The 27,798-nt window shown below is 50.0% G+C and overlaps 1 protein-coding gene across 3 annotated transcripts in view; it reads right to left on the minus strand.

The window, feature by feature from the left end:
* The window catches only part of Zdhhc14 (zDHHC palmitoyltransferase 14), a 253,094-nt gene that overhangs the window by 97,215 nt on the left and 128,081 nt on the right, over positions 1–27,798 (minus strand). For all 3 annotated transcript variants that reach the window (XM_026393832.2, XM_026393831.2, XM_026393830.2), the window contains exon 2: positions 1,043–1,203. In XM_026393832.2, the coding sequence (XP_026249617.1) occupies positions 1,043–1,203 (161 nt within the window). The remainder of the gene's footprint in view (positions 1–1,042; positions 1,204–27,798) is intronic.

The raw sequence follows: 27,798 nt of genomic DNA on the forward strand, positions 1-27,798 counted from the left end.
GGAAGTAAACTGTCTTCCTCACGGCTGCTTCTTCCTTTCCCCTTCTCCTCTCCTCAGGACACAAGAAGGCTGCATATCAGCAGATGTCAGCATGTGCTCCCACGATTGACTACTGCTCTATTCCCAGATGACAGGGATGAAAGATGAAGCCAGGGATTGAGGGAAGGAAACATCTGTGCTTTGGCATTTGAGGAATAGTAAGACCAGAGTGGAGACTTTCTAGTAAGAGCCACACTTTAAATCTGCTTACACCATAAATAAGGGGATCTCACTAGCTTTTGTAGAGGCTGCAAAGGGAGGTCCATGGAACAGGACGGAAGCATCTCTGCCAAGTGGTTTCTCAGGCCTTTGTGTTCGTGCTGAGCCATCCCAGTCCCTCTGCCACCCAGGTTAAACTGACTGACATTCAACAGCAAAGCCAGAGTCACAAGTGCAGATTTTAAGAGCATTAAATAGCAAGAAAAAGCACTCTTTTTAATTAAAAAAAAAAGGCTTCAAGAGTCTATTGTGTGAGCAATTAGGATCTGTCTAAATACCTCCAAAATGGATTAGTATAGACATTTTGACCTCGGGCTTTAATTTCTAAGGAAAAAGAGTCATTCATCTCACTAAACATCACGAGTATATATTGTTCTTGTGCCTAAGAAGGGAAGTGCTGGGTCCCAGGAGGGATACACAGGACAGCGGGCTGAGGAGACTTTGTTAGGAACTAGCTGAGCCACAGTGACCGCCACTGCAGATCTGTCACCTCCAAGGTTGGTCATGAGAGCAGGACTGGACCCGGGGCTTCAAAGAAAGACCTAGAACCGTGCTCGAGGGTGGGCCTGGCACAGCCTTGGCACCAGCAGCCCCGGCCTCAACACTCCCCCCCAGCCTCCGCCCCACCTCCCATCCCACCTCCCGTCCGCTCATGGCTGACCCCTCACGGTCGCTCCTCCCACTGGCCAGCGCCCTGCCCCTCCTGCGTGGGCACCTCAGCCTGTCCTGCCCACGGGGGTGGCACAGGCGGGAGGCCACCCGAGCCAAGGGCTGGCAGGATTACCTATTTGTCTTTCCAGGTCAGCTGCCTCGTCCGGCGTGGCTCGTGGGAGGACTCCGGGGTCACTGAAGCTGGTGCGAAGCAGGGTCCCCATCACAAAGAAGAAGAGGATGCCACCGACCACGGGGATGGCGGGGGTGATCTTCACCGCTAGGTACGGACAGCTGCCGGGGTGGGCAGGGGGAGGAGAAGAAAGGGAACGCAGGGTTAGATGGGCAGTGAGCGGGCACCCCCTTCTAGGACGCCAAGACCTCCCGGAGGGGTGACACTGGTTCCTTAGCAACGAAGAAGTCACACCTAGGGGACCCCGCCTCTGGCTCTGGTGGACGAGCGGACCCTCCTTCCCCAGCGGGGACGGCCCACACCCTCTGCTCCCCAGGAGAGCAGCTGGCAGAGGCTGGAGATGGTCCTGCCGGCACAACCAGCCTGGGGTACGCAGGGCTGTGTGCATACCCACGGGCCCTTTGCACTGTACACACCAGGCGTCTACAGTCTGCGGTGCCCACTGGCCCTTGGACTCACATGACAGAAGACATGAGTTAGAACCGTCGGCATCAGAACCGGCCTTTCCTGCTCGGGTCCAAATACTCGGACAATCTGCCAGCACAAGACCTCGAGGACTGAGTTCATTTGCGAAAACCAAGAAACCATTTTTCAATATTTTTTGGAGGTAATCTCTCCAAAAGAGGCTAAGGAGCTAAGGACATGAACCTGGAGGGGAGCCTCTGAAGAGGCTTGAAGGGATTTCAGTGGCTGAACCACACTAATTCCAAAAGGCATTTGAGCTACCAATCGATGAACGATTCTTTTCATTCTTTTTGTAGTTGGATGACTTTTTTTTTTTTTTTGTACTAAGGATTGAACTCAAGGGTGCTCAGCTAGAGCCCCATCCCTACAGCTTTTTATATTTTATTTTGAGACAGGGTCTTGCTAAGTTGCTTAGGGCCTCACTAAGTTGCTGAGGCTGGCCTTGAACTCACAATCCCCCTGCCTCAGCCTCCAGAGCCACTGGGATTACTGGCATGTGCCATCACACCCAGCTGTTTAAGAGACAGGGCCTTGCTCTGTTGCCTGGGCTGTTCTCCAACTTTGGACTCTGGTGATCCTCCCATCCCAGCCTCCCGAGTAGTGCGGACTACAGGTGTGCCCCTCTGCTAACCCTGAATTCTGTGGTGAGCCGGGTGATGAGCCTCTGGACAGGCTAAAGCCTGCCCCAGGCCAGCCTGGGAGCTGGCACTGCCTCAGCTCAAGGAGTTTAGGAGCTGGGCAGGTCTGAGCATTAGGCCTGGCCCACGGTCACAGCTCCTGGACTTCATGGAGACGGTGGGAGGCAGACCTGAAAGTCAACACGACACCCAAAGCTAAGTGAAGAAGGGCTCTGGCATGACCACGGTCAGTCTCTTGTCACCACGCTGGGTGACACCATAGGTACAGAAAAACATGGTGTTGCCTCCTCAGAGGTCCTTACGGCTGCTCGAGATGGCTAAGAGCAGGAGGTGCAGGACCTCAGTTCTCTGCTCAGGACTCGGAGGTGGACGGGGGCTTGGTTCTGGAAGCTATGGCACTAGCGCCCCACGCATGCTCCAACAAGACATCAAGCGAGGCTGGCACCAGTCGAGGCCCGAGGACCACAAGCCAAGAGCCCCTTTTCTGAGACCACAACAGAAAATCTGGCCCACCAGCCTTGGGGACATACATGCTGCTAATGGGACAGTGACTGAACTGAGGCCGAGGCCTTTCTGTATCCTCAGTCCTGCCAAAATTCAGAGACGTCCCCATGACTTTAAGAAGGTGGAGACTGAGCCCAAATGTAACTAGGTGGACGGCCGTCCCCAGGAGGACCACCAGATAGAGACACAAAGCTACGGCATTTCCACCCCGCTGTCCCTGCTCCCACACCAACCACCTTGCAGAAACAGAACAAAGCAAAACCACCAGGAATCAACATGGTGGACGGCCAGGTGAGGCGTCTCTCCACGGGCTTCTTGGGAAACCAGAACACATGAATAGCTGCCGTTCTCACCTCGAGGTAGCCCCCCCAGACCCTCGATGTGGACCTTCTGCACCCTCATAGAGCCTCATGGGAAAGAGAAGTCAGCCGGGAGAGGGATAAGACACTGAGAGCTTGCTGCAGGAAAAAGGGATGATGACAGTTTGACCTCAAGAGCTCCCTGCGGTCCTGCAAATGTGTCCCCCAAACTTCACAGGTGGGAAACTTCATCCCCAAAGCAGCCGTGTGGAGAGGTGGCATCTTTAAGAAGTAATTAGTTCACCAGGGCTCGGCTCTCGCCAATGGATGCGGGTCACCATCACAGGAGTGGCCTCCACTCTGCAGAAGTGGGTTTGCTATGAAATCTGCATGAGAAGACTCAGTGCCCAGGCCCTGGCCAGATGTGGGCCCTTGACCTTGGATTTCCCAGCCTCCCGAACTGTCAGAAATAAACCTCTGCTCTCTTTTAGTTACGTAGCCTCAGGCATTCTATTATAGCAGCACAAAATGAACCTTCTCTGTAAAAGTGTTCACTCACGTTAGGGAAAATTTTCTTTAATCCAACTGATATTGTTTTATATAAAAGGGAACCACTGTTTTTCCTTGGAAGTTTCTAGCTAATTTTCTTTAACAGGCTTCTGTCTTTTCTAAACCATTTGATTTTTATGCTTTTAAGTGCTGAAAAGCTTCAAGTTAAATATTGAAGAGAGTAGGGACACATCATCAGGCAAATAGCACTCTGTTTATACTCCTGGACCCGCAGAGGAAATCTTTTCCTGCCACAGAGATCTCTGGAATTTTAAAAGATGGTGCCATGCTGTGGTGTGGGCCTAGGCTCTGGGATCTGACACAGAACTTGCAATTCAATTGGAGACACGTGGAGAAGAGAAAATCTCTTCAAGGAATGACCATTTGCCTTTTAGAGATTCAATATAAAGTGACAATCAAAATCTACTTAATGATGTGTTGAACTCAGAATCCAAAACACTGGTGAGGGCTACGACTCTGTAGAGACAGCACCTCTTCGGGGCAAGGCTGGTGTGATAATGGGACACATTCCACGAAGGGTTGGTGATAAGTGTCAACCGCTGCCAGTCTGGTGTCTCAGCCTCTGTCGGAGACATCAGCCTGGGGTTAATCTAAACCCAGACCTCCAGGAGCTCATTAAAGGAACTGCATTGTGACATAGGATAGGACATTAGCTTTGTTGCTCTTATTGTCGTGTCAGAAGCAGCCTCACATTCTATTAAGCCTTGAAAAATGTGCTGGTCTATCACAATCAGAAATAAACAACCCATGTCAAGTTTGGGCAAAGCCATAGGCCAGTGTCAAATTTGCTGACATTGATAATGTGCACCATAGTCATGTGAGAGACCCCTCTTCTGAGGACATACACTGAAGTATTCAGGAGTATAGGGCCACGAGGAAAATACTGTGTAGAGAGAGAAAATGGGATAAATATTCACAGCAGGTGCTGGGTAAAGGGTATGTGCCTGTTCTTTGTACGATTGCAATGATTGCAACTTTTCTGTGAGTTTGAAATTAATCCAAATAAAAATTAAAAGAAACACAAACCACATTGAAAACATGAAATTAACCTTGGTACTAAGCAACAGATTTCGTGTTACATGCATTTGTCCTGGCACAAGTACATAAATGTCTATAGGTGTTATGGGTATGAGGTGTTGTCCCCCAAAGCTCCAGTTAATGCAGGACTATTCAGAGGTGAAATGTTTGGACTGTGAGAGCTGTCACCTGATCAGTTCATCCCTGTTTTAACGGACTGACTTGGAGGTACCTATAGGCAGGTGGGGTGTGGCGGGAGGATGGGGATCGCTGAGGAGGTGCCCTGGTAGGGTGCATCTTGCCTGTGGCCCCTTCCCCCACACTCCCTTCCCGACCCCACCGTGAGCTGAGCAGCCTTCCTCCTCCTTCCTTCCTCCCATGAGCGCTGCCTCACTCAGGCCCGAAGCAATGGAGTCGGCCACTCATGAACCGAGTCCTCTGAACCCTGAGCCCAAATCGACTCTTCCTCCTCTAAGTTGTTCTTGTCAGGTATTTGGGTCACGGGAATGCACAAGCTGACTAACACAGGAGGAAACTCTTCTTTTTAGATTTTCTAACATAATGGCTAGGTAAATGACTTGTGTAAAAGAGAATTTTCCAAAAAACTCATAACTAGACATAATTTGAATAATGGCAGAGAATAAAACAGGCCCATGTCTTTCTTCTTTCTCATTATTAACGAATTTGAGTGAGAAAACATCAGCGCAGTGGAAAGCCCTCCTTGGGTGGCTGGAGAGGGGAGCCAGGCGGAGCCTGGTGGCAGGGTGCACTCCCGGTCCAGGGTCTAGAGTTGTGACTTCTCCTCTCCATTTCGTGTCTCCAAGGGAAGATACTTCAGAATGGTCAGACCCTCCCGTGAGGGTGGCTTAGCAGATCTCAGATTTTGGCATGTTTGTTTTTCCCTTTTGGGGTCTGAAATGTACCTTGGCTGACCTCAAAGCCTGCCTGTGCCAAGTCACAGAGGTGGCCTCTGTAAGGGCAGCAGTAGTAATGAGTGCCCCTGGCCTGAACTGTCCCCGTGCGCTGCAGGTAGAGCTGCCATCTTCAACGGCTACCCCACTAATGGCCATGACGATGCTCCAGAGGCCTTTCCTGGCCTCCCCTGGTGAACAGCTGACACTCAAAAATTAGAGGTCTCAATGGCTTTAACTAAGGTTTCTGTCCCCTGGCACATTTTCACCCTGGAGACAGTGCATCGTGGTTGACGTTGTTTGCACTGAGCGCACATTCATCTCCTCAGTCCTGTTCCTGGAGAGCAGGGAGAGGAAGAGTAGAGGTGACCTGCAGGGGTTCCTTCTACAGCTGGTTGTGGAACAGGTGGCATGAGTCCAAGCAGACGCCCCTGTCTCCCGGGCAGCCTGCTCCTGCTCTGCGTGAAGACTCAGCCAGGCCTCACAGCTCCTGATCATAACGGGAAGGTACAGGAGTCCTCCGCCCCTTCAAGCAGCAGGCATTCAAGTACATAAGAGTGCAGTCGCAATGGAGACTTCTAACTGGACTTTAAGTGGAGCCCCTCCATTCCCTAGCTGGCCAGCTGCAGTTCCTGGCCCCTCCCTGGCTGGAGCACAAAGCAGATGGCGTGGGTAGGGAGGCAGGAAGGTCCCCATTGGAACAGTCCTGTCACCAGGTGACTTTGCGTGCTCTAGTCTACCAGATGTTTAGAACTGGATTTCCATAATGCGCATCTGTGAGTTTTTCAGAGCCTTGATGGGAGCCTAAGTTCATGCCCATCTGGGCCATGCCTTCCTCCTTCCACCCGGGCCAGCCTGGGTCTTGCTTGGCCTCCATGCCTGTCCTCCTGGGCACCTCTCCTCCATCTCCTCTCACCTAGGATGGCCGAACAGCCTCCCCATCCCTCCGTCTGCCACAGAAGCCTCTTCAATCTGCTGTCACTACCAAAGCCAGGTCAAATTCACACATCTCTGCTTCCAAACCTTCAGTGACGTTCCCTTTCCTGCTAAGTGAAGTTCGATTCCTTAGGTGATACCCAAATCCCGAGGTCTGTTTCGGACTCCTCTTCACCCTCTCCTCCATTCCTCCTCTCCACACACAGAGCAATGGCCATATGAACTCCCTGAATTCTCAGACAAGTGTCATATGCCACCCCCTCTGGCCTGCCTATCAAGCTCATGTGTCTCAAATGTCCCCACCTCGGTGTGCCAAGGCTCCCTGGCATTCAAGCTGCAGTGCAACATCACTTCTTGCGAAGACGTGAGCAGTCTTGTCTCCCCACAGCAGAAGGGATGACTTCCGTCTCTGAACGCCCAGGACAAGTCATCGGCTCCTCCCCTTTGGTTCTTGTGGCTGTCTGGGGCCACGCTGCATGACCTCACGGGGTTGAAAGTCACAGGGGTGAGACTGGACACAGTTCCTCTCTGCCTTCTCCCTAGCACCCAGCACAGTGCCTCACACAGGGTAGAATACGTGTCATGACTGCTTAGCCTTTGTGGAGTAACCGAACAGATTCCATCTCATGGATTTTACTGTGACTCAGAAAACAGAGGAAGGTCAGGTTGGCCATCTCCTTGACATCAGTGGTGTCTGAAACCTCTCTACCCCTCTGAGCCGGCTGCAGCCAGTGACTTCCTCCACCCAGGTGCTGAGCATGTCCCCGTCAAGAGGCGTCCTCAGCTGAGGCAAGGAGAGATGCTCCTGGGCTCCGTGGGCTGAGGGAATCTGGGACACTCCATCAGCCTCCGGAAGCCCCTCTAAGACCCTCCGAGCTCTGAAGTCCTGGCAGACGGAGCACCTTATGTGGGTACAACTTTGTGCAGTACTAAGTGCTTGGTGACAGTTCCCTTCTTCTATCAGATTTTGTGTGACAAAGGACAGTGCTAAGTTCCCTGGAAACCCTCCACCATCCCTTTATGACAGCAGCTGGGTTCATGCCCCATAACCGCGTGATCTGTGATGCAGGGACACCTTGCAACTGCTGCTAGACAAGGCAGAGCATCCTTGGCCCTTCTAGTAAACAGACAGACCCTGCCCATGGCCATGACCGTGGAGGCGGCCCTCCTGGAGGAGGCGACTGAGGGGACGTCTCGGCCAGCCCTCGGCCCTCAGCAGTGGGCACGGCTTAACAGCTGAAGTGCTGCGAGCAGCAGGGAGAATTCTCAGCCCTAGCTCGGGCCACTGGGAACCAGCTCCTTCACGTTCTGAGCAGAGGTGGGTGGGATCTGCGATTCTGAGAGCCATCTGTGATGGAAGACTCCCCCCGAGGATTGCAGACAAGACGATGACACAGCTGCCACAGATATCAACACCAAACGGAGTCCTATTTCTGTCTCCAGAACTGTGACCTACATAGGACTTGGGGCCGCGCAGCGCGCAGGCCTCAGGCCTCTCCATCTTCATAAAACCTCAACTGGAAAGGGACAGGAGGGCAGAAATAAGAATCTGAGAACACGCATTTTCAGGACATAAAAGAAATTAGCTAATGGAGCACCAGACAAAACAAATGCTAAGGCACCGAGGCTCCCTCACAAGGCTCGCCCTGCCATCCCGCCCCACGGTGCAGCCCTGTGACTTTGGATAGTGGGGTCAAACACCTGTGGGCAAACCGTCGGCTTGTACATTTCAGGGAGAGAGGCCATGCCAGGCAGTAACTAGAAAAGGCAGCATTGCCAAAAGATGACAAGGACTTATTGAAATGCAACAGCAATCTTCTCAAATCTTTAGGAGAAATAATTTTTTGTGTTTTGATGTTTATAACGTGAAAAGTGGGACTGTTCTCTGGGTGCTGGGCTGAGACCTCGCAATCAGAGCATTTTGCAGTGAAAATATAGAGACAGATGTAAATTACTTTACCCTCAGGTACTGACTCCCGGAATCAACACCGTCATTAATTCTGCATTCAGAGACTGGGTCATGGGAAGAATTATACAGAAAGCTGATTCCTTTGACAAAAACCCTGAGACAAAATTAATTCCTTAAGCATTCGGTTAGGAAAGCTGGATTCCATTACTGGGCAGCTAGCTCTCTGTTTTTCCACAGGGCAGTCTTTAGGAGAAGATTAACATTGCTTAAAAACTAAACAAGACACAACAATATTAACAAGATGTAGCAGAGACACTGGCCTTTGGAGCAAGAAGTAGAGAATCTTTTCCTATAGCTAAACAATTGGTCATCTTTTAACGTTTCTTTTTGTCTGCAGATGGGTGCACATACCAAAAAATCCTGTTGATAGGAGTTCACGACTCCTCATGAACCACAAATGGCCTGCCTTTGGTGTTTTTGTTTGATTCTCTGTATGAGTGCATGGAGGCCAGCTGTTCCTTAGATGTAGAACTGAGATACCACGAATCACCACACAGGAAGGGGAAGTGGCCGGGCTTCACTGATGCTGCACATTAAGTGGTTCCTATGTTTCAGAAATCACGAAACAACCTGTTATTTTTGAATTTCAGATTCTTGATCACAATGCATTTCAGTAATAAGCAGCTATGGCAAATGATCATAAAATACAATAATCCGAGCCAGTGACTCACATGTCTCAAGTACAGCAGAGCAGCACTGTGATAAATAGAGGTTGTAAGGATGGTAATAAAAATGATCTTTTTTCCTTGTCAGATGAGTCATTGTAAAACAAATGTATTTTTCACTTCCAGGCAGGGACATAAGCACCATTCATTCCGTGGTTTCTTGCTTAATCGTATACTTAGAAATATATCTACACCATAAGGCAAAGATAAGTACATTACTAGGAGACAGAGAAAAAAAGTAGATTCTAAAATAATATCCATTCGGCTCCATAATGGGAAGAAACAAACATTCACCAAAGCTCCCAGAGTGACATCCCCTACAGGACACCCAACCGCAGCCCCCAGTGTTGAGAAAGCCCCTTCTCACTAACGCACATGAGGACGAGTCTACTGCTACATGTACTGAAGGAGGGACTTTAAATAAACAGACCCAGGGAGTGAAGAGGAAGAACCTGAAGACAGAGCCCCGGAAGGAGTTGCTCAAAGCAGACTGGGAGGTGATCCCGAGCCCTCGGAGCTCCCTGGCCTCAGGTACCCAGGCTCTGTCTGGCTTTCTTATGTGAGAACTGTCACTTTGGGGCTTACAAACAGAGAAGGGAGGTGAGGGCCACCCTGCAGGGGAGAGGAAAGCCACCTAGGAATCTGGTTTTCCCCTGCAGGTGTGGAGCTCAGCTGGAAGTGCTCAACCCAGTCTTGCCTTCTGCCTGCGGAGCTCCTGGGGAGGAGAGGGCTCCAGCCCCCCCCCCCCCCCCCCCCCCCCCCCCCCCGCACACAGCGGGCAGAGGCAGGAGGCCAGGGGCTCTCCAGCTGGGTGGTCACACACCTTCCAAATGTGCAGGAGAGAAAAGATGTCATTATTCTTCACTAGGGGCCTCCAAGGCCACCCAGATGGATCTACTTATAGATACAGAACCTGGGCCTCAATAGCTTAAAAACAGGTTTCAAATCATAGTGTGTAGACAGCCCAGCTTCTCCATCTGCTATTGAAAACGGGAAAGGATCTGTTAGGGAAAATTGTGGTGTTTCGACATTTTTGCCAAGTGATTTTGAGTTACGTTTAAAATTCCAGGAAGCCAGGGGCACAAATCACAGGGAGGAAAGCCAACATTTTCTGCCCCAAACTGGCTCTCTACCTGCTAGGCAAGCACTCTACCACTGAACCACAGCGGCAGCCCCAACTCTGCCATGTTGCTTTCAGGGCCTCGTGGAAGCATAAGGAATTGGCAGGCTGGGCGTGGGCCCTCCTGTCCTCCTGAGGCCGGCTGTAGTGTGAGGCAGAGGTCTTCACGTGCAGAGCGGCTAGGGTATACACTGGGGATTTGCTCTGGCCCTAATACAATTCTAAGGTTTCGTTGCTCCTGACTGTGCGACATCGGCAAGGGTATCCATTCTGCTTCCGTTTTGGCAATGCTGTGTAGAACAGTCTTCCCAAGCTGGGGCCCAGTGGTGCACACCTGTAATCCAACAGACCCGGGAGGCTGAGGCAGGAGACGGCAAATTGGAGGGTGGCCTTGGCAACTTAGACCCTGACTCAAAATTAAAACTCCTTTTTAAAAAGAGGGGAAGGGGCTGGAGATGTCACCTGATTACAAAGCATCCTGGGTTCAATACCCAGTTCCAAGAACAAAAAGTCTTGGCAGGACTTTAGCTCTCTTCATTATTCTGTCTTTCACCAAATGTAAGGTACCCAAGTTTTAAGATGTATCATTCATGGGGAAAAAATGTGTTAATAAGATAATATTCTATAATTACATGTAAACTTTACTCTCTGGGGTCAACAGTTTAAAAATTATACGTCACCACTGTGTATAGTGACCGAAGAGTGAGTGCGGTCACAGGGCGGGGCAGCCCTAGGCTGTCTTCACGCTCGGAGCCTGACTCCTGACTCTCTGCCCACCTTGGAGTATCGGTGTCAGAGGTGGTCCACGCAGTGCCCTCCCAACACCAGCCACAGCCACAGCATCCCACCCTCCCCTCATTTCTGCTCCACCCCTACAGTCTATTCCCTGCACAGACCCGGAGCACTGCTTCCAGTAAAACAGGTTTCAACTCATAGAAGCACATAAGGACACTCAGGGCCCAAGCCCAGGGGCTCTTGGGGGCCACAGAGCCACCAGGGTCCTGTTACCTCTCTGCTTTGACCTCATCGTTCACTTTGCCCTCTTTCCATTCACTCCCTCCACATGACCCCCCTGTGATGCTCACACCATGCCAGGCCTGGCCCTCCTCAGGGCATCTGCCTCTGCGTGGAACTCCCTTGCCGGGGACAGCCATGGAGTTCCTCCAAGACCTGGCTCAGGTTTCACACTGCAGTGGGATCTTCCCTCACCACCCGATGGAACTGCAGAATGGCCCATCACAGCCTTCCCATGACCAGCATGGCCCCAGACCAGCATCCTCTCTCCCAGCCCCCTTCTGGTCTTTCTTTCCTCTTGGCGCCCACCCCTCATGGTGCAAATACCTCGTGGCACCATCCCTCCTGTGCCCATCCCTCATGGCGCCCACCTCTCATGGTGCCCACCCCTCTTGGCACCACCTGGACTGACTTGTGTACTTTCGTACTCCCTCAATTCGGTGAGTTTTGTCTGCTTGGTTCACAGATGTAGCCCTAAGGCCTAGAATTTGGCCCAGTACATAACAGGCTTTTAATAAATGTTCATTTGTTTGTTTTTAATATTTTTATTTTAGTTGTACACAATACGTTTATTTTGTTTATTTTTATGTGGTGTTGAGGTTCGAACTCAGGGCCTCGCGCATGCTAGGCGAGTGCTCTACCACAGAGCCACAACCCCAGCCCAAATATTTGTTAATAAAATGAAAAGTGTCTTTAAAAACACGAGATCCAAAGTAGGGGTGACATGATTCAACTTGTGTTTCAAAACACATTGTTATCCATAATTGGAAGAATGTTTAAAGGTAGAACAGTGACTTTGTGCATATGTGATTTTTGTGTGGTTTCCAAATTTAATTAAAGCACAGCTTATTTTTGCAGTGGAAAAATATATTATTAAAAATAAATTGTATAAATACTCATTGAATTTAAAAAAAAAGGGAATTGTGAAAATATTAAAATCTACCTGTGCTTCGAAAAAACCCTGAAGTATCAATAAAGAAGATGCATGTTCTCTGTTGGATGAAGCCCTTGTTTTTTGCTGGTGGCCTTACACTACCCCAGTGAGATGGCTGGGCTCCAGGGTATGGAGGATTATCTCTTCAAGCATGCAAAACCCAGGTCCCAAATCAACTCTAGGCCGTATGCACTTTCTTATGGGATGTAACTATGAAAAGTTCTTCTTTTACCATATTTGTGGGCTTCTGTATTAAACTGGACATTTATATATTAAAGGCAGAGACAACTACACCTAGGCATACCCATTTCACAGGAAAAAAAGGAAAGGAAAGATGGAAGGAGAGTGAGAGAGCGAGCGAGAGTGAGTGTAGCGGGGAGAAGTCAATCAATCAGGAAGACAGCTGAGGAGGCCTGAAGACCATGCCACCCTCTCTGGCCCAGGCTCCCCCACTTCCCACCAACCCCTGGATCCTATTTGAGAGAGATTCCTTTTTGTTCTCTTGGGTTGGGGCTGGGTCCAGGGATATCATCTTGGGAAGGGAGCCTCCAGGAATAGAAGGATAAAAATACACAATTAAATCTCCGCACCTGGCAACACTCATAAAGTCGAACCCGAAGCTGAACACCTCCCTGAATGTCCCACCAATGAGCATTGTTGGGAATGAATTGTCCAACACTGAGACACTCTCGACTCCATACAGATTGATTTAATCATTCTATGTTCAAAAACCCTTTGGGGAAGGACAATGGTCCTGCCTGGCTTTGAACTTCACAACGAACATCACTGAGTCCCTTCTGTCCCCAGGAACCACTGGAGGATGTCGGGGATGTGGCTTAGGGACCTCTGGTGCTGATGGTATCACTTAGCACATAACTTGCTGGTGTGGCCTGTTCCCTCCTGCCTCACAGCCACAGGCCTTCCTGGGGCTTCAGTCCCCATGGTTTAAAGCAGTGAACACAGCTAAAGGCACACCTGAGGATTGGCGCACGGTGCCCCCATGGCACCTGCCCTACAGAACAAGGCCCAGTGCCCTGGGACTGTCACTGCACAAAGTCCTTTTCTTCTAACATCCAGAAGCTACTGCTACACAGACATGGTCTCAGATGTTACTGAGAAACAGGAACTCAAGGCAAAGGCACACATGAGTTGTGGGAAGTTCCTCTGGAGACCGAGAGCAGGAGCTGTGGATATAAGATATGGCAAAGTCTCCTTCCTTCCTTCCTTTCACACATATTTACTGAGCACATAGTGCACACCAAGACACCAGACCAAAGGCAAGATCAAGACACAAGCCTTGCTCTCCAGGGGGCTCACACTCTAGGACAGAAAAGATCCGGGATCAGTTAACTATAAACAAAACAGCAAGCCTGGAGGCAGCTATAAAGCATGGTCTCAGGGAAGAGCGCAGGACATCAGCTCAGGGAAAGAGGCTCTCAGGAAGGGGTGTTCAGGGGTTGGCAGGCATTAGACCAGCCAAGAGAGGAGCCACACCCAGGGCTGAGCTGTTGGTTCAGGCCTTTGGAGATTGACTGGAAGTGGCTGGGGCAGGCACTGTGCAGCCTGGCCCCCTGGAACACCAAGTCCAGGGGCAGGGTCTAGGGGTTGGGTGGTCCCTGCTGCACCTGGCGCCTCAGACACTGGCTGCCACACAGTAGGACACTTGCAAGTGGAATGAGCAGCAGACTTGAGGCATCTGAGTTCTGCTGTGGGTGTTCAGTGGCAGGCTGTTCCCAGCAAAGGAGGTCCTGGGGCTGACAAGACAAAGGAAGCTGAGTGCAGACCCAGGGGACACTCACCTCAGTGTGCCCCAGCTGCCTGTGATGGCTCGCTCCTCTCCCCACCAAAGGCTTCCTTTTGCAAAGGAAGGAGAATGACCAAGGAAGTCAGTTTCCTTTATTGATGAGGAATTGAAGATTCAGTTTCAATACAGCCACATCACTAACCTCTTAGCTCTAGTGCATGTAAACACAGGCTAGAAATAGCCCATCTTCCCAAAGAGAGATCGTGAGTCACAGGGCTCAGCCGCTTCTCCCAGAAACTCAAAGCAATACAGTTTTCAACAGTAGAGACATCAGCATTTGAAAACTGTATATATCACATGCAAAATGGAACTATGGTGCTTTTGACTAGGGCTGGGGAGGGTACATAGATATTTAAAGGAAAAGAAAAAAAATGTTCTATTTCCCAAAAGGAGAGAAATAAAAACAAAAGAAGGCCAATAGATTAACAAGCCCACGAGCCCTTTGACATGAAGCTGGAGACTATCAGGTGCAGAGGGCTTCAGGGCACGTAGATGGAAAAGTGAAACAAATGAATGCTCTCAGAGTCTTTGAGTGTGGGGTTGCTGCTGGGGGCTGCCAATTCATATTGCTTTACCCCAAAGGGGCAGCTCTTAGCACCCATTAGCATCCCAAGCTCTTGCCTGTGTATCCTGGGTAAATGCCTTTGCATTAAAACATGGTGAAGGCATCTCTCCTCCCTGAGGATGGGAGAACTCCCACCATGTAATTATCCAGCCCAAATAGAAGACAAGGTCAGAACAAACAGATCCAGAGGGAAGGTCCGCCCCTCTCGACACACAGATGTGGCTGCACACATGGTTTGCAAAGCAACAGGCAGCCAGACAGGGAAACTGCAGGGAATGGAAGAAATCCACATTTTTTTTGATTGAGTGCATATATTTCAAGTGGTTTCACATATTATATTTAATGTAGTCTCTATAAAAAGTTCTGCCATTGGTATTATCCAGACCATCTTACAGATGAGGAAACTATCTTGATTGAGAGCCAGTTTAGCTAGGAAATTTCAGGACCAGAATTCCAATCAGATGGGACTGTCTTTAAAGCCCAGAACCCCATATCACATTGTCTCCACTATACCAGCATGGCCTACACTTCTGATGATATGATATGATATGTATAGTTTCCCCTAAGAATACAGTAGTTATACCTGTTTTCACCTTTTCATAAGGCTCTCAACTGCAATCATTGAATGGAATTAAGAATACCTTGAAATCTTGAAACTTGACTCAGCTTGAAGGTGCCCTGCCTGGACTGGGGAGATGGCCAGCTCAGGAGTCACAGGTGACATGCTTCTCAATGATGGATCGCTAGCAGAAGGACAGGAAAGGAAACTTACGCTGGCCTGCCAAAAAGACAGCCAGGCGCAGAGCCCATGATGGCTGGCCAGGGCCATCTGGAGCCCAAACACATGGGGCGGAGCAGTGCTAGATGGGCTTTGTCCCAGGAGAGGCATGGGGCTGCCACAGCCACTGCGCATGGGGTGCAAGGGAGGGCTCCAGGACACACTTGGTTTCCACACCTCCAGGGGCACCCAGGATGTGAAAGCACTCACGTCACCTGGGCGGCTGCGGCTCACACTGGTGAGGGACTAACACTTTCCCTGTCAAGGTCAAGAGCGTTCCCCTTGGGTCATTTCCTCCTCCCGGGAGGAATAACAACCTCTCTGGTTTCTATGTAACAGAGCTTAGATCCCCAGGGTGCCTGTCCACCAAACGTGGCACTAGCAGTAAAGATGTGCCTAGTATTTCAAAATACATTTATGCTCAACAACAACAGTACTATTAGTGTCGTTTAAATGTTGGGGAGATTCTGACCAGTACAATACTAAAGCCAAAATTTTCATTGATAGAAAATAGGGATGTTTCCTAAAATTCCCAGGTTCTACCCAAAGAGTATCCTGCTGCCTGGGAGGAGAGGGCGGGGTGCAGAAAGTCCCCACTCCTGAGGGGCCTGTGTGGCGCTGTGTGTAGTGCTCAGATGCATGCTCCTGCCAAGCACGGCGACAGAGCCTCAGGAAGACAGGCAGTCGGTGCTGGATAAAGCCCACAAGTCTGAGCCTTTTCACTAGATTCCAGCAAGTTCCATGGCGTGCTCTTTCTGAAACTCTTTGAACTCATGGGGGGAAAGAGCCAAAAACTGCCCTGTGATGACAAATGGATCCCCTCACCGTCCCCACCCCAGACTTCCTCTGGTGGCTCTTTTCCAAGTACACTTGCCTGCAGCTGAACTTCCATATCATTTCTTGAAAGACAAATGCTTCTGAGAGAAAACCTTTCCAGTTCATTTTTAAATAGAACAGAAAGAATCCTGAGGACCTCCCAGTGGCAAACACAACTATTAGTTAATTTTGCCCTCTCACCCCTTTTTTAAGAAAATTGTCAACATTAGTCTGGGGGAAAATGACCTTATGGGACCTAGGGTGGAGAAGCATCTGGGAAGAGCATCTTTAATTCGCACTTACCAAGAGGGACTTGGCCAAGGCAGTCGTGCCCTGTGTCCTGAAGGAGCGTTTGGGAGGTGTCACTGCCATGAAGGTACAGTAAGTTAAATGACCCCACATTTCTTAAATTTTGCCATCAGATGGCAAAGCTGGAGAAGCAACTGGGAAGCTGAAGAGTAGGACGACGGAGAGAGAAAGGGACCAGAGAGCATCCCATGGAGTCCCTGCTCACTGTGGGCTTGGCGCACACTGCACAGCTTTAAGCAGCGATGGAATGAGTGGGGCCAGTTCTGGGGATGGTCCTTTACCTTCCCAGAGACAACTGCCACCTGTCACCTAAGCACCATGAAACCTGGGGTCCAAAACAGAGGTCCACCAAGCAGGGCTGTGGAAGCCGTGGCTTTAAGACGCCCTGGCTGTGCCTTCCTGCTCACCGGCAAAGCCTGGTGACCACAGTGCCAACCCTGGACAGTTCCAAAAGGCTTTCAACCGGGAGTTCCCACCAGCTTGGGTTTTGACTGTCTCCCCAGGGGAGAGTCCTCTTGCTGCTCCATGGCCCAAAAGGAAAGAGCTTCGTATTGTCTAACTGGAACCACAAGCTCTGCCAAAGTGCTTCTTGGAAGGAAAGGGTTTGTGAATGGGACATTCTGGGAGCGACCTTAGAAAGATGGGTAAACTAAGCCAAGGATTATCCAGGGTTCCGGTTCCCAAGTGAGCTGAGAACTTAGCCTCTGCTTCCACATAGTGAGGGAGCCCAGGAGCTGCAGGGGCCCAGGAGCTGCAGGGGCCCAGGAGCTGCAGGGGGGCCCAGGAGCTGCAGGGGGGCCCAGGAGCTGCAGGGGCCGCAGGTCTGGAGGGAGGCAGGGCCTGCTCTGATGATAGAGGCTTGCGAGGGGCTCCCTAGGCCTCAGAGGCTGGCAGCAACGGGAGAAGAGCCTTACCTTGGGCCATGGCCAGACCTGGCAGCTAGCTACGGCCTCACCTTCTGTGGGGAGAAGGTCCATGGATCTTCGAAGGGTCCTAACCCCAAAAGCACCTGGACTACTCCCCTCAGGAAGGGAGGTGTGCACCCACACGTCCACACAGAAGTGCCCTTCTGGATTGGCTGTGACTGCGTTGCCTCAAGCCCCTCAGTGTCCGCAGCCACCAGCCAGGGCGCCAACCCCTTTCTCCACTGAGACTTCTCCATGACCCAACAAATAAAGGTCAATGTCCACCCCCACACGGGGGTCGCCAGGTCCCTGCTCCCTCAGCTCTACCCTACTGCCTTCTTGGGAGGGCCTCTGGTGAGTCCCTTGGTCACAGTCAAGGAACACTGTACTTCACAGCCACCAGCCGGAGGAGGACAAGGCCACCTTGAGACTAGGACACACATGGGGCAGGTGGGGAAGTCCCTTCCTCACTCCTGAGCTCAAGGATTTGCCAGACTCTTGACCACTGAAGCAACGCATGTGTGACAGAAAAATAGTCCACGGCACCATGGGAGAGTGGAAGAAGTTTCTAGAAGAGACTGAGGCACAGTGCCGTCTGATCCCAGCTTGCCTGGAGTCTGAAGAACTTGACCTGGGAAAGACAGTAGATAGATGTTTAAGGCAAGAGCATGAATCAGAAGCTGGGGCTGGGTCCAAGGGCTGCCATGGTATTGTGGTGGGAAGGCCTTGGGCTGTGGGTTCAGACTGAACGGCTGGCCACCTAACCCCGCCTCGAGGAGTGACCAAGGAATAAGTTGGAATAATGTAAATTAGGAGTAATGATTGGCCAATAGTCTTGTTGATATGGGAATTGATGTGTTGGCATCGGGAAGACCCTTAGCTAACATATACCCCTGGGTATATAGTAAATGCTCCATAAACACAATTCCTTCCTCTTTGAGGAAGTCCACTCGTGTGGACTTCTGGTGATTTCCCACACTTCCCTGTTGTTTCTTGTTTTGGTTTAGTTCAGGAATAGCCAAGGGGATTGGAGAGAAGACTCAAAGCCTAGAGAATAATCCAGGCAGAGAAGTGATTGGTATGTACCGGAACAGCGAGCTACCGAGCCGATTTCTGAAGTCTGTTTAACAGAGGTGTGCAGGGGACAGGGGGAGCAGTCTGAACCCGCTAACAAACATGTGAGTTGGACTGGCAGGAAGCCCTATTCCCCCACAGCCCCCAAACAGCAGTGGGAGGTGGGAGCAGTATTTTCAGGTCTCCTGATGTCCAGAACATTTTACATGAAGCAGTGGGGAAATGACCTCTCAGTGTGTGTTATGTAGCCGAGGCAAAATGTCTGAGTCCGTTTATAAGGGGTAAAATCTACTGCTCATGGCTCTTGCAACTGGGCAGTCCAAGATCAAGGGCTGGCATCTGCCAAGGGCCTTCTTGTTACATCATCCCATGGCTGAAGGGCAAAGAGATGGGCAGCCAGGGTAAGAGATCAAATTCACAGCTTCCAGCCCTTTCATGTGGGCATTAACCCTTTCAGACTAACCTTCTCCCCACAAGCCTCACCTCCCAACTCCTTGGCACAGGGGATCAACCCTCCAACACGTGGTTTTGAGGGGAGCACGCTCAGACCCCCGCACACAGTATGTGAAAGCCTATTTATGGTTCCAGGGATCCCTGCCTCCTGGTATTCACACTCTCTAGTGACTTGCTTCTAGAAAATGGCAGATGTGTTGGGGTATTCCTCTAAGATAAGTTACAAAAAGTGCAATTTCCAAATTGCTCACTTTCTTTCTCTCTTCTGTTGCTCCTCCAAGGGATGCCAGCTGTTGGTGCTGTGAACTGCCCCATGGGGAGGCTCACGTGGCAGGCTCACAAGGGTGGCCTCTGACCAACAGCCACGAGTGGACATCCTACCCTCGTTCAGCCTGGCCCTGAGTACATCCACAGATATATCTTCATGGCAGAACTGGAGAGTCCCTGATCCACTGGACAGTGAACCTGCACCCAGATTTTTGGCCCAGAAACTAGGAGAGAATAAATGTATGTAGCTTTAAGTCACTAGATTCTGGGACAATTTGTTATGAAGCAGTATCTCATTAACACATGTGGCTCTAGGAGAGATATCCTGTATCTGTATCTGATTATATCTTGTATCTGATTTCTGTAAACAGAACTTACATATATCAAATGAAATGGAGTATTCTTGCCATGGCGGGTAGAACAGAATCACAGTTGATCAATCCTTTTCCTCCAGCCAGCCAAGAGGTGAGAGGGCTCCTTCTTGGAAGGAAGCCTTGTCAATGATTAGTTGGGGCTCTGCTACTGGTTAACTGAAAGCGGAGCTACCTCTGTCTGAATAACTATGTTCAAGGTGATCTGAAAACTTTACAGAAAAAAATGATCAAGAAGATCTAACTTCTTAATATGCCAACAAAGATATGGAAGGAACTAATATAGAAAGAGAAAACATGTGTTTATGCACAACTGTATGCCACAGAGACTTAAAATTAAATCACAGGGCTGTAGAGCTGCTACCTATTTAAAAACTAAATAGCTGGGCGTGGTGGTGCACACCTGTAATCCAAGCTGTTTGGGAGGCTGAGGCAGGAGGATTGCAGGTTTGAGGTCAGCCTAGGCAACTCAGTGAGAGCCTGCCTCAAAATAAAAAAGTGAAAAGGGCTGGCTCAGTGGTAGAGTGCCCCTGGGTTCAATCCCCAGGGCTACAACAAACAAACAAAAATGGGAAATAAATCAAAGTGAAGTTCATAAAAGGAACACAACAAATAAATCATTCTGACATTTCCTGGAGATCCTCTTATGTCTTATTTACTGGCTATATTTCTAAAATCCTGTGCTAGATACCCTAACCACCTAATTTTTCTTCCTTTTTATTTCCCAAGAAAATATTTCCATCTTTTATACAAAACAGTAAGAGATAAAATTTACCAGTGAGTCTTTATTTTTAAATGAGTTTAAAGGTTATTCTTTCAGAATCAGGTGTGGCCAACTTCTGTCTTTGTGTTTGACGTTATTGTGAGCGGCGTAAAGGAGAAAAGGAGCCAGAATCTTCCTGGTGAGCTTTGCCGAGCAGCTGGTGACAAGCGTCAGAACCTCACGATGAGGCCCAAAGAAAAATAATGACAGGAATGCTGATGACAAGACGCCTCCATGAATGCACCGTTGTTGGGGACCAAGGGAGAAGGATGCTGGACTCCCCGCCACGTACTCCATGGACCGCAGAAGGGCACACACAGAGGGCCCTCGGGGGCAGGCCAGGACCTTGGCGCAGGCGAAGGAATGAAAATAGCCACCAGCTCCACTAGCAATCAGAGCAAGGCCAATGAAAGTGATCATCTGGAGTCCACAGTGACAAATGCCCTCCGATGTGGAGAAAGAGGCACCCCTCCCCCTCCCCCTCCCCCTGCCGGAGGGCTGTGAGATGGTGCAGCTCCCGGAGGCTGCGTGGGCACAGGTGCCAGAGATGAGCAAGTTAAGTGGAAGGGAGGAGGGAGAAGGGAGGGGAGGAGGGGGGAGAACTTGTTAGTGAGTAGGCTTTCAAAATCACCCAAAATTACTTACAAATTACTTATAAATCAGAACACTTATAAAATGATTCGGTAGCTTTTTGAGACTCTGGTCTCAAAAAGAAAGGGCATAATTTCCTTAAAATCCGTACCATCAAAAATTAGCTTTATTCCCTTTTCTAAGATAATATTTCTTATGTTAGTTGTTTCTCTAAAGTCAAAGAAGTGGGAAATGAGGGAAAACAAGGACCATAAAATTTCCCCCACTCTCTTTTTTTTTTTAAGAGAGAGAGAGAGAAAGAAAATTTTTTAATTTTTATTTTTTAGTTTTTGGTGGACACAACATCTTTATTTTATTTTTATGTGGTGCTGAGGATCAAACCCAGTGCCCGGCACATGACAGGCAAGTGCACTACCACTTGAGCCACATCCCCAGCCCAATCCCCCACTCTTTTTTTTAATAATTATTTTTTAGTTATAGGTGGGCACAACATCTTCACTTTATTATTATTTTATTTTTATGCGGTGCTGAGGATCAAACCCAGTGCCTCACACATGCTAGGCGAGTGCTCTACCCCTGAGCCCCAGCCCCAGCCCTGAATTTCCCCCACTCTTAATGAAAGGCTGGTGTGAGAAGGAGGGGCCCAGTGTGACTCCATCACTGTGAACAGATTTGCTCGTTTCTCATTAGCATTTGCATCTCATTTGAGACTATGTATCAATTTAAATTCTATCTGATGCTAGAATTGTAAAAGCCATTTTTATCTAAACTTGGCTTTTGACATAATATTTGTACTCAGAAGGCAGGAACTAACATATTGAATGAAATAGGTCCAGGAACCTACTACAAAGAACATACTTAATTTCCACAGTAATCCTATGGGTAGGGTAACAGATGATCAAACAGTGTCATTGAGTCACTTGTCAAAAGTCATCTGAGGAGCCATGTGAAGGGTAGACCCATACCAGCTCGTGCTAATGTGGAACACCTGTGCATCTGGACTTTGGGGGTTTTTAAAAACGCAACCTGTTACACACTTAGCAGTTTCTAGGTTAGTTTGGATCATGCAGTGTCTCCAGTGTGTCCCCTTTATTGTGTGGCTTTAGTTTCTAAAGCACACATTCCTGTTCTGTTATTGGGAAGCCGGTCCAGTCCGTCAGGAATGCTCCTTTGGTCCTGGGAGTGGGTGGTGTGGCTGGAGGCCAGGACTCTGCCAGAGACTTCACAGTGGCCTCTGCCTTCCCTCCCGACTCCTGAGTTCCAACTTTCCAGGAAGCCAAGGAGTCTAGGAGCTGCTGAGGTCTTGATGTCTGTGCCCCACTCTAAGTCACACGTTGAAACCTGATCACCAACTCGAGGGTCTTGGGCGAGGAATGGGATTAGTGACCTTATAAAAGAAGCTCCAAAGATGGCCTTGACCCATGCACCGTGCTAGGACACAGCCAGAAGCTGCCATCCTTGAATCAGACAGACACCAGATCTGCCAGCCTCTTGATCTTGGGCTTGCCAGAATTGTGGGAGATAAAATCCTGCTGTTCCTAAGCTACCAGTGGTGGTACTTTGTTATAGCAGCCCACGAGGACAAAGACAGAAGCCACCTGCTCAAAAGACAGGGTTCGGTGGCACCACAAGCAGCCCTAACTCCAGGCTGCTTCCAGAATTGTTGAACCCATTGTATGTAACAGGCTCCAGGTGGGATGACCTTGACCTCAACCTGAACTGTCAGGCCTGACTCCAGCCACAGGACCAGGTCCCTCTCTCTGTGAGGATCTGCCTCCTGGGGTCCCCACTTTTTCATCAGATTGTCCCCCAGTGCTGACACCTGTGACTTTAAGCAGACATGTGTACATTTTGTGTGGATTTGAATTTACATGAGTTTGAAACAATAGGGTATATACTTACTAATGAAGTTTCATCTTATGTGCAAAAAATCCAAATTCCTCTAGATAAAGAAAAAAATCAGGAACCATATAATTTCAAAGTTGGCAAGAAGTGAATCATCAACTACCTTGGCTGTTGCCCTGTCCCTTATAAGTACTAGTACTCAAAATGACCTCCCCAGATGTCCTTGAATCAGCACCCTAAGGCCAACATTTCTGCTCCAAGTCTCAGAGCAAATGTAAGTGGCTTTGGCCACTGTTTGATTATTTAAACACTGCCATTTTAAGTTAAAATCTTTTTAAAACTTTCTCTGAAAATGTCTTTTATGCACTCATTACCAGGTAAGTGCAAAAGGTAACACTAGAAAACATACCAGAAATTTAATAACCTTGGAAAGAAAGAGATTTTAAAAACACTATGATTATTTGTATATTATTATGCTTTTTTTGTGTGTGTGGTACTGGGGGTTGAACCCAGGTGCTCTACCAAAGCGCTACATCCCCAACTCTTTCTAACAATTTTAATTTTGAGACAGGGTCTTACTAGGTTGTTGAGGCTGGACCCACACTTGCGATCCTCCTGCTTCAGCCTCCCAAATAGCTAGGATTCAAGGGATGCACCACCACTCCAGACTATTATTTTGCATTTTTAAGACTTTTCTCAAGACAAGCAAAAATATTTAAAGACCACATTTCCCTTTCTGTACACTTTATTTCTATGGAAAAAAAAAAAACGAGTCTCAAAATGTGAATTTAACTAATCTGAGATCATGAGGAAACAATCTCCTGCATAAGCAGCGACTGCCAGGTGACCTCTAATTAACTGTGTCCCAACAGGACATATGCCCTGCCAGCAGGGAACAAAGAATGGAGAAACGGAACAGCCAAACACGGTGGGAGGATCTCGGGGAAAGAGCTCACCTGGCTGTTGGGTCTCCACTGCAGTCAGAGTGGAAAAGGGACTGTCCACGGGCCACTGGCCCCAGTGAAACTCCAGGTAGACCCCACACCCCAACTACAGACCCCACACCTTAGACCTGGAAGGGGCCTTGGGAATCATCCCTTGGCCCGCCAAGTCCTTCTCATCCCTTCCACTGAGCCAAAGTGGCTCTACTCCAAGAAGTCCTTCCTGAGCCACATTCCCCAGCTCCTTAGTGCCACCTCAGTGGCATCCCAGCCACCACTCACTCTCCCCACTGGGCTGTAATTGCTGGTTGTCCTGTTTCTCTTTCTTATCAGGACTTGAGTCCTTGGGGCAGGGACTGGTTGGTTACCTTCGTGTCAGGGCTCAGGAGGTGTTTGTGTGATGAAAGGCACCAGCTGAGACTTCGGTTTCACAGAGGAAGCACTGAGAGGCAAAGAGACTTGCCTGAGACCACACAGCCTCTGAAGCTGGCTAAGGCTCCACTTCTGTCCCTCCCCAGGCCCTTGATCAGGAGACGAAGATTCTGAATCTTCAGCAGATGTGTTCGCAATTCATGTTTCTAGACCAACCAAGCTCTTGCCTCTCCCCTGAGCTCATCCCTCTAGGCAAGGAGGTAAAAGCTGCCCGGGCGTTTACTGAGCCCCTTAAGAGAAGACTGGTGATAAGAAAAGCATCTATTTTACCCCACACAATGGCCAATTTACACCTGGGTGTGTGAAAATCAGATATTATTCTCTGCAATGTTTTCATAGCAAAAATAAACAAAAGAAGAAAAATATCAAACTTGGCTCTCTGTTGGCTTCTAGTTGAAGTGACGATGCCACCACAGTTTAACATCAGCCTTTGGAAAATACAGTGGAAAAAAGAGAACTTGGAGTCAGCTGCTGCTCTGCAGGCTGCTTCCCCAAACTTCAGGAAAGAATGGCGGACACTCCACCTGCCCCTGAGGTCACTGGCCCCCGATGCTTACCAGAACCATCAGGCAGACATCATCATGGTGAACAGCAAGGACCCAGCTGGGGCTGAGGGCAGCAGGAGCAAATGTCTTGTGTTACAATCATCACCGCGTCTCTGGTGGTCACCCATGAAGAACGGGCTTTGTGAGCGCTGCGGTAGCTGTGGGCACTGGGCCCTGGTCCTCTGACCCAGCTCTGTTCTTCCTGTTACCCACAGTGGGCCGCTCCTCTCTGGCTGCTGTGGGTTGTAGAGTTCCTCCTGTCCTGTGTCCCCAGGGAAGGCAGGATTTCAAACCCCGTGTGTGTGAAGGCTGCCTCGTCCCAAGAATGGGTCTGGAATGTTGGATCTGATGTGGGTTGTGGAGGAGCCACAGGGGTGAGGTCGCTGTCTTAAACTCAAAGTTCCAGGACATCAACCCTGAGCTGGATTCTAACAACTAACGCAGGTGCATGTGGAACCCTGAGAAGGATGGGCAGATGCTCTAGAGGGGGCTGCAGTAGGAGGGACGGTGGGAGAGTCTGGGGACAGGTTTGCAGAGCCACACCAGCTGTGGGGTGGCTACCTGGGGCCTATACTGGATGGTGTTAATTCCTTTTATGTCCTCTGTATACCGCAACCCACTCCTCACACCAGCTTTGGGGGCTGTGATTTTACACGCATTGGGTCCAGCGGGAACTTATTGTTGTCTGGGTTGTTGATAAAATGCCACCTTTCTGGCCTCTCCCCCAGGAGCTGTTGTCCCCAAATAACTGAGTGGCTTAAGTCCACAGTAGAACTAGTAGCAGAACCTTTGGTGGCTTGGGGAGGGCCTCACCAGAGCCAGCTCCTCTACCTGAAGCACCACTTGACGGAGGGCTTATGTGCAGACAAAAGAAGAAAGAGAAGCCGCGGCAGGCAGGTGGTCTGTTCCATCAGGCCTCCCATGAGGGCTGGGGACTGGAACTCAGGACGGTACACACGGCTGCCAGCAGCCTGCTGTGTGCAAAGTGGCCAGCGGGGTCACTGTCCCCATCCTCCTGCGGGCCCCTGACATCCGATGCCTGAGTGCCCAGGGTACGGGCAAGTGCTCACACATGATATCCATGTCCTCTCAAGGAGTCCCAGGCAGCCCTAGGACGGCTTTTCCAACCAGTCCTTCCTCAGTCTCCAGCCTGAGCTGTGGTTCATGTGTGGAGCCTTGACCGAGGACGTGTACAATGCCCACAGCAACGGCCACCCACACAAAACCCACCTGGGAGACGAGGAGAGACCCGCAGGGAGCAGTGAAGGCCGTGGGAGCCAGACCCTAAGCGCTGTGAGGAGGAAGCAGGGGTGCTGCCCCCACCCCTTTGCTCAGGGCACGGCTGGCTGATGATATCTTAGTCCAGGACCAGGGGTCCCTGGTTTGGGTGAACCTGACAGATACCCAGGGTGCTTGGGAGACACCCTGGGCAGGCAGCTGTCTGGCTGTCTGCATGCAGTCGCTCCCACCACGGAAACAGCGCCGCGTTCAGGGAACTTGTTCTCTCTGGGTTTCCTGCGGAAGGGTCAGTGAAGCAGTGCTCAGGGCGACAGGGACCCAGGGGGAGCGATGGGCCCTGGCTTGGACGGTCCTCCCCTCAGGCACTGCACGTGCCCAGGGATGCCCTGGCCTGGTACCACCCTGTGTGAGTACTTGCCTTCCCCCCCCACCCAAGCCAGCTGTCCTGGGGTCCATGTTGTACAGATGGGAGAGGACAGTGGGGACAGGTGTCAGCTAGATGACAGCTGCACCTCCGTGGCTTTGACACTTCCTGATTTGTGCCTCCCAGGGTGTCCGTGGCTGGCGCTCACAGGAAGGCCAGAAGGGCCCCCGTCTCAGCCCATCTGGGGTCTTTATTGCATCTCCAACTTGACCTCCCTCTTGACCTGGCCTCCTTGCACAACTGCTGCAGTGTGCCCGGCAACGGGAGGACACACGAGCCACCTTCATTTCCAGTTTTCCATCGTGAGCCAACGTTCACTGGACTAACAACTGCCTATCACTTACTGGGTGTGGGCGAGACCCCCATGGATCTAGAGTTTGGCAGGAGACTGGCCAAGTGCACAATGGCATCATAGCAGGGCAAAAATAGCCTGCGTCAGCACTCAGGGACACGAAGCCTGTCCACGGGACAATAATGTAGTCCCAGAACTTTGGGATAAAACTACCCCAAGAGAGCAAACTAAGATTCACAACAGCTGACTCAACCCGGTGCCATATGCAAGACGTTCATAGTGTCACTGTTCCAAGAGCGAAACCTGAAACCCAACGGATTCTCCACATTCACATGTTAATATTCACAATGTAAATATTAATATATGGAATATTATATGGTAAGGATATAAATAGCTGAATGCAACAACAGAGACATATTTTAAAAACAAAATGTCGAGAAAAAAGGACACCGTGAGTTTCATTTCCATAAAGTTCCAAAGTAGGTCTAATGAATCCTGCCATATTAAAGAGCAGCCCTTGATCAGGTAGTGGCTTATCAGGAGGCACTAAGGGACTTGTGGGTGCTGGTAATGTTCTGTTTGCTTGCTCTGAGCACTGGTAATATCAGTTCCATAACACAGTTAAAATTTACAGAACTGTACCCTTACAATCTGTGTACTTTCTGTATGTATATTATACACCAATAAAATGTTTACTTATATAGATGTATGCAGTTGGCACTGGCAGGCTGCTGCAGAGAGAACACAAGAGACTGAGAACTGTTCGCTAAAGAGACTGGGATGCTCCCAAGTCCGCTGTGTGTGATTTGGCATAAGCTCAGAAAAGAGGCCTGAAATGTGATAATCATGAGCCAGAATGTGATCGGTTACGCCGGGCTCTGCTCAACAGCAGTGCGAGAGGATCGGGAAGGGAGGATTTCCTGGTGTCTGCCCCTCGGTGGCCAGCAGGAACACTCGGGCCATAGTGGCAGGCTGTGTGAGGGCCGAGTCATCGGGCCTTGCTGGGCCTGGGTGCTGCGTGGTTCAGGGTCACCCTCTCCCTTGGTTCCTGTTCCCCCTACAGCAAGCAGCCTTCCAGGAGTCAGTCAACTCAGTTCCGCCAGCACAGGACATTTCGGCCACTCTCAAATAGCCACACCAAATAAACTGCCCTCCTTGGACACCTCAGACACCCGTGGGACCCCTGACGCAGACACTTCTGAAAGCACCGTGACAAGATCGAGTCTCTGACCTGCCAAAA

Source organism: Urocitellus parryii, chromosome 8 (assembly GCF_045843805.1).
Source record: "Urocitellus parryii isolate mUroPar1 chromosome 8, mUroPar1.hap1, whole genome shotgun sequence".
Taxonomy (NCBI): domain Eukaryota; kingdom Metazoa; phylum Chordata; class Mammalia; order Rodentia; family Sciuridae; genus Urocitellus; species Urocitellus parryii.